Here is a 17,260-nt window from a genome sequence, read left to right as displayed (position 1 = left end):
AGGCTGCAAAGCCCAGTGGGCCTGGGAAGCCTGTCCAAGGAGCCCCTGAGTCCAGCGAGCCCCAGGGACCTGTCCCCAACGCCAGCAGCCAGGCTCCCTTGTCAGCACTGAGCATTCCACCCCCACGAGAGCTCTTGCCTGAGGTTGATCTGCTTCTGTCTCTGCAGCTAAGCCCATGCGCATCAAAGAGGATATCCTGGCCTGCACCGCTGCCGAGCTCAACTATGGTCTTGCCCAGTTCGTCAAGGAGATAACACGGCCCAATGGCGAGCGCTATGAGCCAGACAGCATCTATTACCTCTGCCTCGGCATCCAGCAGGTAGGGGGGCTCCCCTGGCCTTGTGTTCTGCATCCTGATGCCAGGCAATGGGAGAGCGTGGGCAGGCCTTCCACACCCCCCTCACCCTAGTACCAGTAGGCTCTCTCCTGGGCCTCACATCCTCCCCACCCAAACCTGTAGCCAAGGGTGCGGGGCTCCCCTGGCCTGCTCCCCCCATGACCCCTAGTAACTATCAGTTCTTTGTGTTCTAGCTGTGTGAGGATCACACTGGGGGCTGTCTCTTCAGGTGTTTTTTTTTTCCAAGGCCTCTAACTCTCCTCACCTTTCTCTGAACTCCCTCTAATTCTGCAATGTGTGATCTGACCGGTACTACGAATGGCCAGGCTGGGTCAGAACAAAGGTCCATCTAGCCCTGTATCCTGTCTCTGACAGTGGCCAATGCCAGGTGCCCCAGAGGGAGTGAACAGAACAGGTCATCATCAAGGGATCCATCCCCTGTTGCCCATTCCCAGCTTCTGGCAAACAGAGGCGAGGGACACCATCCCTGTCCATCCTGGGTAATAGCCAGTGATGGGCCTATCCTCCATGAACTTATCTAATTCTTTTTTGAACCCTGTTATAGCCTTGGCCTTCACAACATTCTCTGGCAAGGAGTTCCACAGATTGACTGTGCGTTGTGTGAAAAGATACTTCATTTTGTTTGTTTTAAACCTGCTGCCTATTAATTTAATTTGGTGACCCCTAGTTTGCGTGTTATGAGAAGGAGTAAATAACACTTCCTTATTTACTTTTTCCACACCAGTCATAAATTTATAGACCTCTGTCATATCTCCCCTTAGTCATCTCTTTTCCAAGCTGAAAAGTCCCAGTCTTATTAATCTCGTCTCATACGGAAGCTGTTCCAAACCCCTAATAATTTTCATTGCCCTTTTCTGAACCTTTTCCATGTCCCGTGTATCCTTTGTGAGATGGGGTGACGACACCTGCTCGCAGTGTTCAAGGTGTGGGCATACCATGGATTTATACAGAGGCAACATGATACCCTGTGATAGAGTCTCTGCAGCAGTCTTCCTTGCTCAGTCAGATGCACCCATTTATTCCACGTAGGTGTGTGCGCGCCCAGCACACCGGAGCTGGAGAATTTAGCTTAGCAGTACCTGGAGAAGGCGGAGCTCGCGCCTCATGCTGATAGTCCCTCCCTGGCTATTGCAGGCCAGCGCTGCCTCTACCCCCTCCGTTCCTTCTTCCTGGCCGGAGCCGGAGCGCTGTGTGGCTTCTAACCTCACAATGTCTTAGTGCCTTTCTCCAGCTGGGTCTAGTTAACTAGTGCCCTTAGTCTGGCGTCTGTTAGTCTTAGTTCCAGTATTTCCCTGGTGACGGCATCACTAGGGATTAAACACTGTCCGCCGTGTGCGGGGTGATCCCAGCAACAGTCCCCACACGCAGAGCTTGCTGTGCTCAGACAAAGGCTACGGCAAGGAGTGGTGTTCGGTTTACAAATCATTCACCAAACGGACTCAGGTAGCGAGAGACCTTGGTCTGAAGCAGCGCCTGCTTGAACAGGCATGTGACCTGTTTCGGCCCCAAGGCCTACATGGGATCGGAAGTCGCCCTCCGGTTCTGAGAGTGCTGCTGTTTCACAGTCTGGAGCTGGTACCTCCCTGAAGAGATGGAGGAGTCTCTCCCTGCTGAGTATGCCAAGCAAGAGGTCTCATAGGACTGGTCATGGCTGCTTCAGGTTGTGTGGGTACTCGTCTGCTTCCTCCAGAAGGAGTGTGGACCGAAACGATGCATTGGAGCAGTTTCCCTCAACCACTCCCCGGTACTGCACAGGGAGGTCAGAGACCCTGTACTGTTGTCTCCAGTTCTGGCCCCCTGGCATCCATTGAGTCTGGTACCGACAAGGGTGATGCCAGCACTGGCTGTTTCTGTAGCAAGCGGCAGTGGACCTCTGCTTTTGCGTCCCGACTTCTTCCTTGGTCCAGGACTTTGCCAGGGCTGCATCGTTTATAGCCCATTGACTGGGCAGGCTGCTGAACCGAACAGAAGAACAGCCATACTCGGTCAGACCAAAGGTCTATCTAGCCCAGTATTCTATTGTGACGGATTTGGTCACAGAGACCCCCTTGGGACGGAATTACCTCTGAGCCCATTTTCCACTGCCAGCTTGGGACTCCAGAACCCTGCCTTGTTGAGCCAGACACGCTAGCTTCTGCAACACAGACCCAGGGGCTGGTCCATGCCTCCAACGCTGCAGACTTTAACCAAAAGCTGCTCAGCAAGTCACCTATTTCCAGCACCCCGACACCAAGCTCCCAATGGGATCCAAACCCGAAATAAATCTGTTTTACTCTGTATAAAGCTTATATAGGGTAAATTAATAAATTGTCCACTCTCTATAACACTGATAGAGAGAAATGCACAGCTGTTCGCTCCCCCAGGTATTAATCACTTATTCTGGGTTTACTAATAAACAAAAGTGATTTTATTAAATATAAAAAGTAGGATTTAAGTGGTTTCAAGTGATAACAGACAGAACAACGTGAGTTACCAAGCAAAATAAAAAACACACAAGTCTAAGCCTAATACATTTAGAAACTGAATACAGGTAAATCTCACCCTCAGAGATAAGCTTCTTTCCAATAAGCTTCTTTCACAGTCTAGACTCTTTTCTAGTCTGGGCCCAATCTTTCCCCTGGTACAGTCCTTGTTAGTTCCAGCTCAGGTGGTAACTAACAGGGGGATTTCTTATGATTGCAGCCCCCTTTGTTCTGTTCCACCCCCTTTTATGGCTTTGGCACAAGGTGGGAATCTTTTGTCTCTCTGGGTCCCCACCCCTCCTTCTAAATGGAAAGGCACCATGTTTAAGGTGGATTCCAGTACCAGGTGACATGGTCACATGTCCTGTGAGACCCCAAGCCTCCATTCTTCCCGGCCTGACTCACAGGAACACAGGAAGGCTTACAAGTCAACAGAGCCATTTACAACCAATGGCTATCAAGATTCCTGGTTAATGGGAGCTATCAAGATTCCAAACCACCATTAATGACCCACACTTTGCATAGTTACAATAGGACTTCAGAGTAATACTTCATATTTCTAGCTTCAGATACAAGACAGATACATTCATACAAATAGGATGAACACTGTAGATTATAAGCTTTGTAATGGTACCTGACGAGACCTTTTGCATAAGGTATATTCCAGTTAGGTTTATAAGTGTGTATATAATGTATTTCCATAAAACATATGGAGTGCAATGTCACACCTGTTTTCCGACAGTGGCCAGTGCCGGGTGCCCCAGAGGAAATGAACGGTACAGATAATCATCCAGTGATCCATCCCCTGTCGCTCATTCCCAGCTTCTGGCCAACAGAGGCTCGGGACACCATCCCTGCCCATCTGGCTAATAGCCATTGATGGACCTGTGGATCTGTCAGCACCACACACCGATGTTTCCCTTCCACAGTCAGTGGAAGTGGGGCTGGGACCAGGCTCATCACAAGGGATCTCCTCAGTGCCAGGAACAACTTTGGTATCCCGTTGTGAGCGTGCACTCATCACTCTCCACTTTGGCTCCGTCAGTCACCTGGGTACCACTGCTGGTTTTGAGGTTGACACCACTTCCAGCACCAGAAATGATGGAGGTGTAGTCAGTGCCGGTGATTCTGTTTCCACCATCGGCCCCAATTCCCTCCATTCTGGGCTATGGGTGAGTCAGACTGGTTGCTCACACGCTCTGGGCAGCTGCCACCTTGATCCCCTGACACCCCGGATTCCTTGGCGTCCAGGTCGGGATCTTCCTCCTCTCGCTGTCCATTGCCTGACCTGCATCGGGGGCTGTTCATGGAGTCCAGTCTCTGGGTATTCGGTGCAAAGGAACTGAGGCGGGGAAGGGCGCCGGCTACCTTAGATAGCCAGGGGAAAGGCTTTGAGCACGAGGTCCGAGTGCCGCCTCCTATGGGTACTGCTAGGGAAACTTCTCCAGCTCCAGCACGCTGGGCACACACCAAGTGAAATACACGTCTGCAGCACACTTACAGTACAGAACCATTTCATCCTGTGCCCAACACTGCTGTCTCCCTTCACTGACCATGTGTTCTCTCCCTTCTAGTACCTGCTGGAGAACAACCGGATGGTGAATATCTTCACAGACCTTTACTACCTGACCTTCGTGCAGGAGCTGAACAAGTCCCTGAGTGGCTGGCAGCCCACACTCCTACCAAACAGTACGTGTCCTTTATTAGCGGCCACTACGGTCAAGCTCTCAGGCCTGGCTGGAGTTGGCCAAGCGGGGACCACCTTTGCCCCTTCCCCTCCTTGGGATGCTTCTGAGGGAAGTTTGCCATAGGAGACAAGTGGATCCTTGAATCCTCCTGAGCGCACAGAGCCAGGCCTGCCCACCCTTATTCCTAGAGGGGGAAGTCCACTGCCCCTGCTGCATCTTGGAGCTGCATGTAACCTCTCCCCAGGACCCAACAGCAGAGCTGGGCCAGGGGTTGTCGGCAGTTGGGATTCAGCATCTCAGGCTGGCTGAGGGTTGAATCCAGGCTAGCAGGTGCCCATGAAAACCACATTCTCTGTCCAGATACAATAGGGGACTCTCCATCCAGCCACTTTTGGACCAGGCTGCTGCTTTCCATAGCAGGGGAAGGCCCTGCCCCAGCCTTTGGGTAGCACTGTGTCAGACCCGGGGGCTTATGAACCCTTGTCTGCTTCCCAACTCCCAGGCCAGAGGTCTTTGATCTCCCTGGCTTCCTGGCATAGTCCAAGCAGTAACAGAGAGCCATTCCAAGTTAGACACCTTCATAAGGGCTGTGCTTTCCCATTCCGGGCCCCAGGCTGGGTGCCCTTGTCTCCATGCACCCTGAGAGCAGTCAAGTTAACTGTCCCAGCCTCTTGCCTGCCAGGGGAAGCTCTTGGGCTGGAGCAGTTTGCCTGGCTTTTGCATGGGAGTTGCCTGTTCCTGTCCTGCCTGCTGCTCTCCCTTTCTCTCTGACTGTACCAGCACATGCAGCAGTGCGTGACACTTCGTACCGAGCTGTGGGGCGGGGGCCCCTTGGTATGGTCCGGGGCTGGCTTGCACCAGCTGTGCTGTGGTGGGTTAACCTAGGTTGGGTCATGGCTGGGGAGGGTACAGTGGGACAGCTCCCAGCCTGGTGTCAGCAAGCATGGCTCCTCTCGCTACTCCACAGGGCAAGGGGCTCTGTTGTAACAGGTGTTGTCCTTCCACTGAACCATTGAGCCAAGCTCCCTCTGCCCCAGGCAGGGAGAGAGATCCGGGGGAGGGCCCCAGTGCCCTGGTTGATGTTCCCCTGACACACGTGGCTTAAGCTGGGCTGGTGGTGGTGGCGGCAGCAGCCACATCCCCTCCAGTCTCCCTGCCGGGCCAGAGCTTGCCGGGGAGCCCACAGCATTACAGACGCGTGTGACCCAGCTTCTTCCGCTGTGTGCTTGCAGACACGATCTTTTCCCGCGTGGAGGAGGAGCATCTCTGGGAGTGTAAGCAGCTGGGGGTGTACTCCCCCTTTGTCCTCCTCAACACCCTCATGTTCTTCAACACCAAGTTCTTCGGCCTGCAGACTGCGGAGGAGCACATGCAGCTGTCCTTCACCAACGTGGTGCGCCAGTCCCGCAAGTGCACTACAGCCCGGGGCACCACCAAGGTGGTGAGCATCCGCTACTACGCCCCCGTCCGGCAGAAAAAAGGGCGAGGTAGGGGCCTGCACGTGTCTGTCTCCCCGCCCCTGCCCCGTGTGTGCACTGCTCTGACTTGGCCTCTCTCTGCAGACAGCAGTTCTGGGAAGCGGAAGCGAGAGGAGGAGCTGCCGATCCTGGAGCAGCGGGAGAACAGGATGAACCCGCTCCGGTGCCCGGTCAAGTTCTATGAATTCTATCTCTCCAAATGGTGAGTCTCCTAGGGAGAGGGAGCCACCGTCCATCTGCCGGGGTATCCCCTGCACTCCTGCAGCCCCGTGTGCCCAGTCTGGCCCCTTGACTGGCTGGAAGGACATTGTGGAGCAGCCCAGCTGCCCCCGACATGTGCTGCCTTTGCAAAGAGCTGTGCAGAGCACTGACTGCCAGGGCCCTGCCAGTGAAGCAGGAGGCATGGGGTGTGTGTCTCCAGGGGCTGGTTTCTCACATCCCCAAGTCCTGTCTGTGTCTGCCATTGCTGGAGTGCTGTGATCACAGCTCTAGGGCTGAGTAACTCGTCTCAGTGGGCGCCACCCTCAGTGGGCATTCTTACGACGAGGTTTAAGAGAGAACTGGTTAAATTCATGGAGGTTAAGTCCATTAATGGCTATTAGCCAGGATGGGTAAGGAATGGTGTCCCTAGCCTCTGTTTGTCAGAGGGTGGAGATGGATGGCGGGAGAGAGATCACTAGATCATCACCTGTTAGGTTAGCTCCCTCTGGGGCACCTGGCGTCGGCCACTGTCGGCAGACAGGGCACGGGGCTGGATGGACCTTTGGTCTCACCCCGTCTGGCTGCTCTCATATCCCTCCCTCCCCTCAGATTGGCAGGAGGAGGTGGCTGAGGTGCCTCGGGACCCCCCACTCCTGCCTGCCATGAGCACTGTCCTGGGTCACCTTGGGAGAGGAGCTCCAAGCCCAGCTCATGGGCCTTTCCCTGCAGTGCTAGCGTCTCCTTTACAGACGCTCAGACGAGTGGGCTCTAGGCCTCTCCTGGGTGAATGGGGGGGCACCGGGGCTTGCTGGTTTCCAGGTCAGGAGGGAAGGACCCTATGGGCTCAGGATGGCTGAGGAGGCCAGGGCTCTCTGGGCTCTAGGGTGAGGTTCACTCTGCCCCCCTCTTGCCACAGTCCAGAGAGCCTGCGGAACCGGAACGACGTCTTCTACCTGCAGCCAGAGCGGTCGTGCATTGCAGAGTCGCCTCTCTGGTACTCGGTCATCCCCATGGACAGGAGCATGCTGGAGAGCATGCTGAATCGCATCCTGGCCGTCCGGGAGATCTACGAGGAGCACAGCCGGGGCAGCAGCCTGGAGGAGGACATGGACTGAGCGCAGGCCAGGGCTGGAGCATGGTCAGGCGGCACCCAGGGCCCGCTGGGCTGGGTCTGCTCTGGCCTGGGAAGGCATCTCCCCTGCTCCTCCTACCTGGCCAGGGTTGCGGCATGTGAGTGTGGCATGGCATGGGGGCGTAGTGCCGCTCCCAGCCCTGCAGAAGTGGTAGCACTGTCCAGCTCAGTGCGTGTAGGACTCTGAACATCCCTGCCTGATGCTAGTAACCTGCCGTCCCCCTCCCACATCAGCCCCCTGGCACCCAGGCCCTTCCTGTGCTCTGCCTGACTGAGGCAGTGTCCCACCTTCTCCCGCCTTCTTCCCAGGGGTGGAGATCCAGAGCCAGTCCCTCTCCCAGCCAGGAGCCCCAAAGGGCACTGGGCCGGTGAGCCCTGCCTGTCCTCTCTCCCCAGGGCTGTTCTCGGTCTCTCCCTGCCTGGTGTAACATGAACACCAGGCTGTGGGGCCATGGGGAAGAGACTGCTCAGTGCAGTGGGGACAGGCTGGGCCTAGTAGCCCGCACAGGAGGCCCTGAGCCTACAGTCAGCTCCCTGCCCAAGCAGCAGGAGTGGGGAAGGGAGCCATGCGCAGCACGCAGGGCCCTGGGAGGAGCTGTGCCAGCCGGGGTAGCAGGGCCATTCCCAGAAGCTGAGTCTGTTGGCTGGACCATTCCCATCTCTGCTGGAGGGGGCTGTGTTCCCAGAGGGCCCTGGCTGCGCTGTCTCTGGCTCATCTCATTCTCCTCTTCAGCAGCACAGAGGTCAGTGCCCAGGGGGCTCCTGGGATCTCCCTTCCCCAGCTCTGCATTAGCTGTGGCTTCACCCTGCATTGTGCACTCACAGCAGCCACTGGGAGCCGTTGAAGGTCTGAATTCTGCATCGGGCATGGGAGCCAAGGGGCATCCTCGCTGCCAGGGCTGAGGAGCAGGGACCCCTCCCTGCCCCCCAAGCTGTAGCAGAATGGATGGTGCCCCCGTTGCTAGCCTAACACTATCAGATGGAGGAGGTAGCCTCTGTGCCTGGACTCATTGCTGCTGGGCCCGTCTCCTCCAAGCCTGCATTAGACTGAGAATTCTGCGGGGCCGCACCAGGCCAGAACTTGCGAGCAGTGGAGGGGGGCCGCAGGTCAACGAGGGAGTGGAGGCTGCCTGGGTCTCTCTGCTCGCCCAGCCCCTGCCCCAGCTTTGCTGTTCCCTTCTGGCTCCCTCCCCTTGGTGTTTTGTTTTGATTTTTTTTATCAGCTGTCAATGGGACTCGGCACTGTCTGTTGAGTCTGTATATATTGTTCTGGGACCTGGCCCGGGGCCCTCTGTTTCCATGTCAAGAGTGAGCCAGTCACCGGTCTTGTTGTAGTGCTAACGGGGCGTTAGGCTAATCTTGTGTCTCTAGCAACCATTCATTTCAAATAAAGACGCAAAAACCTGCCGGCAGCTGCTGTCCTTAATCCACTGAAGGGCAGAGCAGGGGCTGCCTCTGCTCCAGGGAGGAGGCTAGGGCCGCTGCCCCCTTGCCTGTCTCAAGGGCTCAGTCATCAGGGAGTTATGCCTGATCCCTGTCACCTTGCCCCTGCCATCCATCCCAGGGTCTGTGCCGGATGTAGGACCAGATCTGGCAGCTCACCTGCCAGGGCACCCTATCCAGCAGCTGGGAGCTGTAATTCCCAGCATGGGTCGACCTGCGAGCTCTGCCTGCGGTAGGGCCTAAAGCTGTGTGGCCATGGTGGCCTGTCGCTTCTGGCATTAGAATCTACGAATTGTGGTGGGAGCAGGCCCGGCCTTCATGTGGAGCGGGAGAGAGGCCCATGGCCTTCCTGCCTCCATCTCCTGTGAGCTAAGCAGGGAGTGGCCAGGCTGTGCCCTTGAGGGAGTGAGGGGCAGCCTGTGTGCAACACAGCCTTCTCCAGAGGCTACAATTCTGCAGCTGGCAACCTGACCAGTCCTGCATGGGACCAGAGGAGAGTGTGGACAGGAGACAGCCAAGCAGCCCTAGGTCCAGGTTCACGGAGCCTCCCTGCAACGAGCTGAACTTGTTCTAGTACTGGGGGGCTGAAATGAAATGGTGGGCCCTGCAGGCGCCATCTCTCCAGCTGCTGTTGGCCTTGGAAGAAGCTTCCTGCACTAGCCCTGGTTCCAGCTGCAGTGATGGTCCCTTCCCTATGTTACTATGGCGATCGTAGCAACACCTGCAGCAATCTCCCTGCCCACGTGACCCTCCCAAGGCTAAGGCAAGTGACCAGAGAGGATGAGACAGAACTGCAATCCAGAGGTCGCTTCCTTGTAATGTAGCCCAAGCCTGGATCCTTCTCCCTTGTCCCCACAGCAAAGCCCAGGAATCCTGAAGGCTGCAGGGAGGGGCCTCTCTCATTCAGTGCAGAGCGAGGGCCTGGATCCTTCTTGGGGAGAGCAGAGGCTCTGTCCAGCAGGAAGTTCCCTTCCTGCCCCTGTGCTGTGGCCCTGCACGCAGATACCCTGGGCAGGGGCAGAGAGAGAAGCAGTTTAGGACTGAATTCCCCTCTCCTGCTAGGGGTCTGTGCCTTGGCTACGGGACAATGTGCCTGCCTTCTGCAGAGCTCACGTCATCTTGTTCCACTTTTCACGAGGGAGAAGTCAGTCTTGTCACAGCAGGAGGTGCCCAAGTACAGGGCTCAGTGCAGCCTTGGAAGGAGTCCAACAGCTGAGGCTGCTGCTGAAACCTCAGCGTCACCTGACTATCACAGCTGCAGTCTTTGCTTTCCCACACACGTTGCCCTGGGAGGTAGAGATGGTTTGAGAGTCGCCCCGGCTGGGGCACAGGGCTGGGGAAGGAGCCAAATGGCTAGGATGCAGTGGTAGTGGGGTCTAGGCCTTCCTGCTTGGAGCAGCTCCATCTTCCCTGACAGGCTGTTACACCAGCAGCCTGCAAAGCTGTGGACCATCCAGCAGGGCCCCAGGTGTGTGGCAAAGGCTATGTCCAGTCCCATTCTCCTTGCTAGGGCCTGGAAAGGGTCTCTTGGCCCTGAGCAGCCATCTACTGTGAGTCTCTGCTGTGGCCTTCCTGAGCTCTGCTACTGCCTAGGAGCAAAAGGGGGGGGGGGTGCTCTCCACCTAGAAAAGGAGAAACACCAGTGGGGCTGCCCAGGTCCAACACAGCCCTGAGGCCTTGTCACATGGGAAAGGAAAAGTTACAGGCCCTGCCTGCGTCCTATCAAGTGTGGAGCTTACCCCTCTCGGCTCCCTGCCTCCTGCCCCTGACGGCCACAAGGCTGCTGCAGAGCCACTGAGGGGAGAGGGCTTGAGCTGTGCATGTCTGGCCCAGGTTTCAGGCTCCTGGACACTGGTGTCTGTATTACGGGCCCAGTATTTCCATGGTGGGGACAACATGGCATCCATGGAAACACAACGGGCTCCTGAGCCGAGCTGTGCTCCCTGTGATGCAGCCTCGCGGTAACAGTGCTTGTCTGGAACAAGAGCCCCCTTCCCCTGCCTGTCAGCTCTGGGCCAGTGCATCCAGCTCTCAGTGCAGGGCTGGGCCGCCACAGTTAAACAGCCAAGTCACTGGGTCTCAGCTTAGTGCTAGATTTACTGGACCTGCTGCCCTGCTGCAATGGTTCTTCCATGGCCAGGCCCTGGTTGCCTGTCTCACGGCTGCTCCATGCTGCACGGCTGTCCCTGCCCGCAGAGGGAGCTGTTTGGCTGGCGTACAGCTGCAATGGAAGGCTGGGGTCAGCAGGATGGGGAAGGCGGTTGGCCACAGGACAGTGGGGAATGTGGTGGTCGCTTGTTTCTCTGGGAGTGTTGGAGCTGGCCTTGGGGTCGGGCGCCTGGCAGTGGTTGGCTGCCAGCCCCTGCCTGCACTTGGTGGAGCCCAGGTGGTACATTTCTATCAGATTGAGGAGCAGAGACAGGCAGGCCACCCCCGTCATGAAGAGGACAAAGATGGTTTTCTCGGTGGGCCGGGCTATGTAGCAGTTAACCGTGTTGGGGCAGGGCCAGCGGTTGCACGTGTAGAGAGGCTTTAGTTCAAACCCATACAGTGCGTATTGGCCCACAATGAAGCCCACCTCAAAGAGCATCTTAAAAACAATGTTGCAAATATAAGTCCTCAGAATGGCCCCCTGCAGGCGGATTTTGCCATGAACATCTTTGATGGAAGGTTTATGCTGCACCAGGGGCTCCTGCTGGGCCACCCAAGTCTCCTCTCGCTGCTGCTCCTTCTCCGCCATGCGCACCAGATGCAGGATGTGGCCCAGGTACACGAGGCTGGGGGTGGAGACAAAGATGATCTGCAGCACCCAGAAGCGGATGTGAGAGATGGGGAAGGTTTTGTCATAACAGATGTTCTGGCAGCCTGGCTGCTTGGTGTCGCAGGAGAAGCCCGACTGTTCGTCCCCCCAGACTTTCTCGGCAGCTGCCCCCAAGACAAGGATACGGAAAATGAACAGGACAGTGAGCCAGACCTTCCCTACCACTGTGGAGTGCTCCTGAGCACTCTCCAGAAGCCTCCCCAGCAGGTTCCAGTCACCCATGAGTGCAAATACCGGCTCATCCTAAAAGAGAGGAACATGCCCAGACATCGGCATCCCAGAGACTCCGGCACCCTGCACTGCTCCAGACCTGTGAGAAGCTGGCATGGGGGCACCCTGCACTGGGCACGTCCCTACAGCAGAGCCCTCCCCGGCCCTGCTGCACACACCAGCATCCGGAGCTTCCTCCCTCGGGTCCCAGAACAGCAATGCCTGATAGCCAGATACAGCGCACAGCCATGCTTGCCTTTTGTGGCCAGGGATGTGTTTGTATAAGCCATGTGCCTGGCTCAAGAGCAAAGCCAGGGCAGGGAGTGGGTTAACCTGAGGCTACCTGAGCCCATCAGCTGCCTGTGGCTGCAAGACCCCTCCAGGATTAACCCCTGTTTGGCCCTGGTATCCTGCTTTAAGAGCACTGATTGCTGGGGACTGGCTCTGCGGTGGCCCCAGGTTCAGCACAGCTCAGCTCTGTTCCTAGCTCTGCAGCAGCCTCTCAAGGCAGCTGGAAATCAGTGGCCTCCTAGACAGAACAGCTGAGCAGGTCCCTGTGGAGGAAGCCAAGTGGCTGGGCAGCAGGGGGGAGCCTGCACTGCGCTTCCTCTTCTAGGGATTAACCCAGGTTGAAAGCTCCAAGGCTAGAATTCAAGTCAAAGCCATTCTGCTCAAGCCCTTTACCTGGGGCTCGCAAAGCGCTGCCCGGTGAGCCTGTCCTGCAGCACTGGCAGCTGAGGTAGACGCCTAGCCCAAAGCTGCTCCCTGCGCAGCCAAGGCCACACAAGGGCGAGTCTGGGGCAAAGGGCCGGGGTTTCTCCCACAGACAAATGGAGGGCAGGGTCGGGGCCCATTTGTGCTCATTGGAGCAGATGCCAGTGCCTAGTGCCATGAGACCACAGGCCAGGCAAAAAACAAAGACACTCCCTCACCGTTTGCAGATCCTGTGGCCGTGGAGGCAACTCCGCTGCCCCGTGCCTCTTGTGTAGTAGATCCCTGCAGCCCCAGCAGGACGTGTCCCCACTCCTCTTCTGGGGGCAGAAGTGTCCGGCTGGTCTCTGGCAAGGGGCAGGCGTGTGAGTCTGTCTGTCTGTCTGTCTGCCTAGCGTGTTTTATGCAGGTTATGTTGGAGCAGGCGCTTCATGGCTGTCCCTGTGACTGACGGCGGAAACAGCCCCTGGGAAACCTTTTTACCTCTTTATTTTTGGCTTGAGCACATTTCTAAATATAATCCCTACTGCAGGGAAGGGTGTCAGGACAGCAAGTTGGGAGAGCTCTCTGTGACCGAGCCCATGCAATTCACTGGCTCTGGCCGCCTCAATGCCATTGGAGGGTCATTTTCCTGACCGACCTGCTCCATGCGCTGCTGGGCCTGGGGGCCTCTGCAAATGCCCCATCTCTGACGCCATCCTCACACGGTGCCTTGGGCTCCTCCACGCAGAGGGAAGGCTTTGCCTGAGTTGGGGGGGACCATGCCCCAGTATGCGGGCATGGCCAGTGCAGCCCTTGGCGCATCCCAGCTGGGGTGCACTCCAGTCAGAGCCCTGTGCTGCAGTTGCACAACAAAGCTCAGCGGACCAGTGCCCCCTGGGATCCTGCACAGGGAAGGGTGGAGGCTTGCAAAGCCCTCCTTGCCCTTCTCACGGCAGTGGGGCATGCCCCCTTGTTAATATTTATAATGTAAAGGTGAAGTTAGCTGCCCCTCCCCTTCAGTTTGTAGAAGCTCAGAGGGCAGGGAGACTGGGTGGTTGGGGTTCTGGGGCTCAGCCTGCCCCGTGAGATCCACGAAATACCAGACACATCCCCAGCATAAACCCTGTCCTGGGCCAGCTGTGGGACGGCCCCCTCTACCTGTTCCAGGGCACAGCCTGGCTACATGCCCACACGCTGCACCCCCAGCAGCAGGGACACCAAGCCCAGGCGCCAGGGACACCTCCTGCAGTGACTGTTCTGACCCAGGGCGGAGCAGGTCCCTGACCTCTGGCTAATAGCCATCGATGGACCTGTCCTCCAGGAATGTCTCATTCTTTTCAGAGTGGTAGCTGTGTTAGTCTGTATCAGCAAAAACAATGAGGAGTCCTTGTGGCACCATAGAGACGAACACATTTATTTGGGCATAAGCTTTTGTGGGCTAGAACCCACTTCATCAGATGCATGCACTCCATGCATCTGATGAAGTGAGTTCTAGCTCACAAAAGCTTATGCCCAAATAAATGTGTTAGTCTCATGCTTTTGTGAACCCAGTTATCATTTTGGCCTGCTCAGCATCCCCTGGCAACAAGTTCCTACATTGACTGAGCATTGTGTGAAGAAATACTTCCTTTTGTTTGTTTTAAACCTGCTGCCCAGTAATTTCATTGGGTGCCCCCTGGTTCTTGGGTTATGCGAAGGGGTAAATAACACATCCCTAGGCACTTTCTCCCCCCCAGGCATGATTTTATAGACCTCTGTCAACTCGCCCCTTAGTCGTCTCTTTTCTGAGAGACAGTCCCAGTCTTTTTCATCACACCTCATACGGAAGCTGCTCCACACCCCCCATCATTTTTGTTGCTCTTCTCTGCACCTTTTCCAATTCTAATATTGCTTTTTTGAGAATGGGCAACCAGAACTGCACACAGTATTCAAGATGTGCATACCATGGATTTATATCGTGGCAATATGATTTTTACTGTCTTTAGCTATCCCTTTCCATCGGTTCCTAACATCTGTTCGCTCCGATGCACACAGTGCATTGAGCGGATGTTTTCAGAGAAATATCCTGCCGCCCAGGAACAGAGAATGGTGGCCCATGAGTGTCAGTGGAAGGACACTGAAACAACTGGAAATGGACAAGAGCAAGGCACGAGTCACCGGGGCCTTAGGAAAAAGCATTTGAACAGCAGGTTTGGAAGGGAGGCGTTTTCATGCAGCACTCGGGGGAGTCTGGCGGCGGAAGGCTGGTTGTGAGTGCTGGACCCCCCTGAGCTGGGGCCTCCTGCTGGGAAACTGAGGAAAGGGATTTGTATCTAATGTGACCCTGTGAAGCCTGAGGGCGCAGCTGTGGCTATTCCCTGGGTAGCTCGGACGTTTGGCCCTCTCACTAGTTCAGTTTTGAATCTGTGACTTTTCTGTTTGTTTATTTTCACCCCAAGCAAACTGTGTGGTGGGTGTGCCAAGGCATGCAGGGGCTGAGGGCTGGGTTTGAGCCCGGCCAGGCAGGGAGCCAGCCCGTGTCTGTTCCGTAAGAACGCAGGACATACGGCTTTTGGGAGATGGGTCACCCTGCAGAGTGCCGAGGCGGGGGAAAGCCGGGGGGACCTTGTGTTGGAGGGCAGGTGACTGGTGTCAAGGAGCTGATGAGTGCAAAGGCCACAAGGCCACAGGGCAGGTGGTGAGGAAACCCCTGTCTGGTCTCGGTGGTCCCCAGGATGTCAGCCTCTCCTGGCTCTGCAGCAGTGGGGCTGGCCACGGCTGGAGATGGAGCCGGGGCGGGCGGGTAGGGCTTGGAGGTGGCCCTGAGCAGTCTCTCTCTCAGGTGCATGGCAGGCTGGTTCGTGCTCACATGCCCATGGCTGTGATCACTGTGTGGGGGCCGGGGGGGGAGGGGGGAAGGAATTTCCCCCAGGTCAGACTGGCAGGAATGTTGGGTTGTTTGCCTTCCTCTGCAGCCTGGGGAGAGGGGGGGGTTTCTCTGGGTCTGCATCACTGACTCATTTCCCTGCCATTGCCGGAGCCTCGGGCACTGCCCCCCATGCGATCTCTGCCTGTGGGCTGATTGCAGCTGCTGGGTGGGGCCAGGGTAACAGCAAAACCTGCATCTGGCACGTTTCCGAAACCAGTAGCCATTACCGTCAGGTAAGTCATGGCATGGGGCAGGTGCGGTCTGGTGGCTCAGGAGCAGGGGGGTTGGGGAGATGGAGAGGCTGGAGCAGGGTGGGAGGGCTGGGGGGCTATTGGTGCCACAGCAGGGTAGGTGACGGGGGCTGCATGCTGGCCCAGGGTGAGGTGCTGTGGGGGCACCATTCTCCTTGCCTGCAGCCTGCGTAGCGCAGACACCCTGCCAGGGCGTGGGTCAGCCTCGGCAGCTGGGGAGGGTGGTGCCCTGTGCTCTGCAGGCGCCCTGAGGCCTCACTACCCTATACCCAGCGGGGCGGGTAAGTGGCCGACTCGGCCCGGCAGCAGGTGTGAGCCAGCCTTGCCCTCCTGTAATCTGGGCTGGGGTTAGCGTCAGAATGGGGCGGGGGCTGGCTGCTGTGGGTGTGCGGGGCCCCATGGCACTTGGCAGGACTTGGTGTCTCCCTCAGCCCCTCAGTGTGCCCTATCCCCTGGCTCATGCCAGTCTCTGTACCTGCGGGGCACTGCTTGCCCCCAGCATTTCTGTGGCCAAGAAAGTGCCTGGAGCCATGCAGCAGGCTGGGAATGTGTTGCTGCCTCCCGGGGCTGCCCGGTGCCCGGGGACAGCGACCGGTGCCAGGCTGCTCTCTGGGCAGAGACAAGGCCCTTGTATCTGCTCAGTGCAAGGGCCAGTTGTGGTGACCATGCTGCCCTGCCCTCCGCAGCCCTGTCTGTCTGGGGCAGGTCGAGGGGCTGCATGTGCAGCCCAAGTGTGGTACTGTCAGCAAGGGGGCAGGACAGGCCTGGGCTGGGCTATGTCCCTGCTCCACACCACGCAGCACCCTGCATGCTCCACAGCCTCAGCTGCATGGAGCTCTCCCAAGCGTGGTGCCCCGGTCCTCTCCTCCAGCATGGTGTCCCCCCACACATGTAAGGCTCAGTGCCTCCTTTGCCCTCCCCTCAGGGGCCCCATGTCCAGCCAGCCAGGGGAGAAATTACCTCGTAAAACCATTCATGAAAATGAAAGACTCATACAGCTGAGTCCGCCCCAGCCCCAGGCTAGCAGAGAGCAGCCCCCTTTGCTGATCTGCCCTCCAGGCTAGCATGGAGCAGCCCCCTCTGCTGAGCCCCACCCCAGCCCTAGGCTAGCAGGGAACAGCCCACCCTGCTAAGCCTCCACCCAGGCTATCAGGGAGTAGCCCCTCCCCCAGCTTCTGAGGGGGTCCCTTGATGTCTCCCCTGAGCCCCAACTCTGGTGGCTGTTGCCTGTGGTGAGCAGGTGGGCTGGGTGCCGACAGGCCCTGCCCCAGGGCTATGCGGCACAACCTGCGGGCTGGGCTGCCGTGGGATCCCTGGCCTGTGAGCATGCCTCACCCACAGGGCTGGGGGGCAGGACTGTATTCACACCTGCTCACTATTGGAATCACCTTTTGCGCAGGAATCCTGTGAAAACTCATCTGCTGGTCAGTAGCATCCTGGTAAAATGTGCAGTGGTAGGGTTCCCCTGGATGGTGCTTAGCACATGTTCCACAGCCAGTCCAGGCCGACAGGTCTGCCCTACACAAAGGAGCACACTCTGCTTCATTTGTCTTTAAGCAGGAAACAGAATCATCAAGCAGGCAGGGAAATGAAGCTCAAACAGGTAAGAAAAAAA

At 57.1% G+C, this 17,260-nt stretch overlaps 2 protein-coding genes across 8 annotated transcripts in view; one reads left to right on the top strand and one right to left on the bottom strand.

The window, feature by feature from the left end:
• The window catches only part of ZMYM3 (zinc finger MYM-type containing 3), a 67,327-nt gene extending 58,601 nt beyond the window's left edge, over positions 1 to 8,726 (top strand). For 6 of the 7 annotated variants that reach the window (XM_073358655.1, XM_073358654.2, XM_073358657.2 and 3 more), the window contains 5 exons: positions 168 to 319; positions 4,395 to 4,509; positions 5,741 to 5,995; positions 6,071 to 6,188; positions 7,104 to 8,726. In XM_073358655.1, coding sequence (XP_073214756.1) covers positions 168 to 319; positions 4,395 to 4,509; positions 5,741 to 5,995; positions 6,071 to 6,188; positions 7,104 to 7,302 — 839 coding nt within the window. In that variant the 3' untranslated portion in view covers positions 7,303 to 8,726. The remainder of the gene's footprint in view (positions 1 to 167; positions 320 to 4,394; positions 4,510 to 5,740; positions 5,996 to 6,070; positions 6,189 to 7,103) is intronic. The other variant, XM_073358656.2, reaches the window with a different exon arrangement.
• A 2,092-nt stretch (positions 8,727 to 10,818) lies between these two features.
• LOC140916836 (gap junction alpha-3 protein) lies at positions 10,819 to 11,907 on the bottom strand. The gene has a single exon (XM_073358722.2). It carries the CDS (start codon positions 11,803 to 11,805, stop codon positions 10,819 to 10,821), a length of 987 nt encoding a protein of 328 aa, XP_073214823.1. The 5' UTR covers positions 11,806 to 11,907.
• Positions 11,908 to 17,260: the final 5,353 nt, after the last annotated feature.

This window comes from Lepidochelys kempii, chromosome 9 (assembly GCF_965140285.1).
Source record: "Lepidochelys kempii isolate rLepKem1 chromosome 9, rLepKem1.hap1, whole genome shotgun sequence".
NCBI lineage: Eukaryota > Metazoa > Chordata > Testudines > Cheloniidae > Lepidochelys > Lepidochelys kempii.
The sequence above is the reverse complement of the archived record's forward strand: the minus strand, read 5'-3'. Positions and strand labels throughout refer to the sequence as shown.

What these genes read in the sequence shown, in the direction of transcription:
- LOC140916836 (XM_073358722.2), bottom strand. Translation starts at nt 11,805, where the DNA reads ATGGGTGACTGGAACCTGCTGGGGAGGCTTCTGGAGAGTGCTCAGGAG.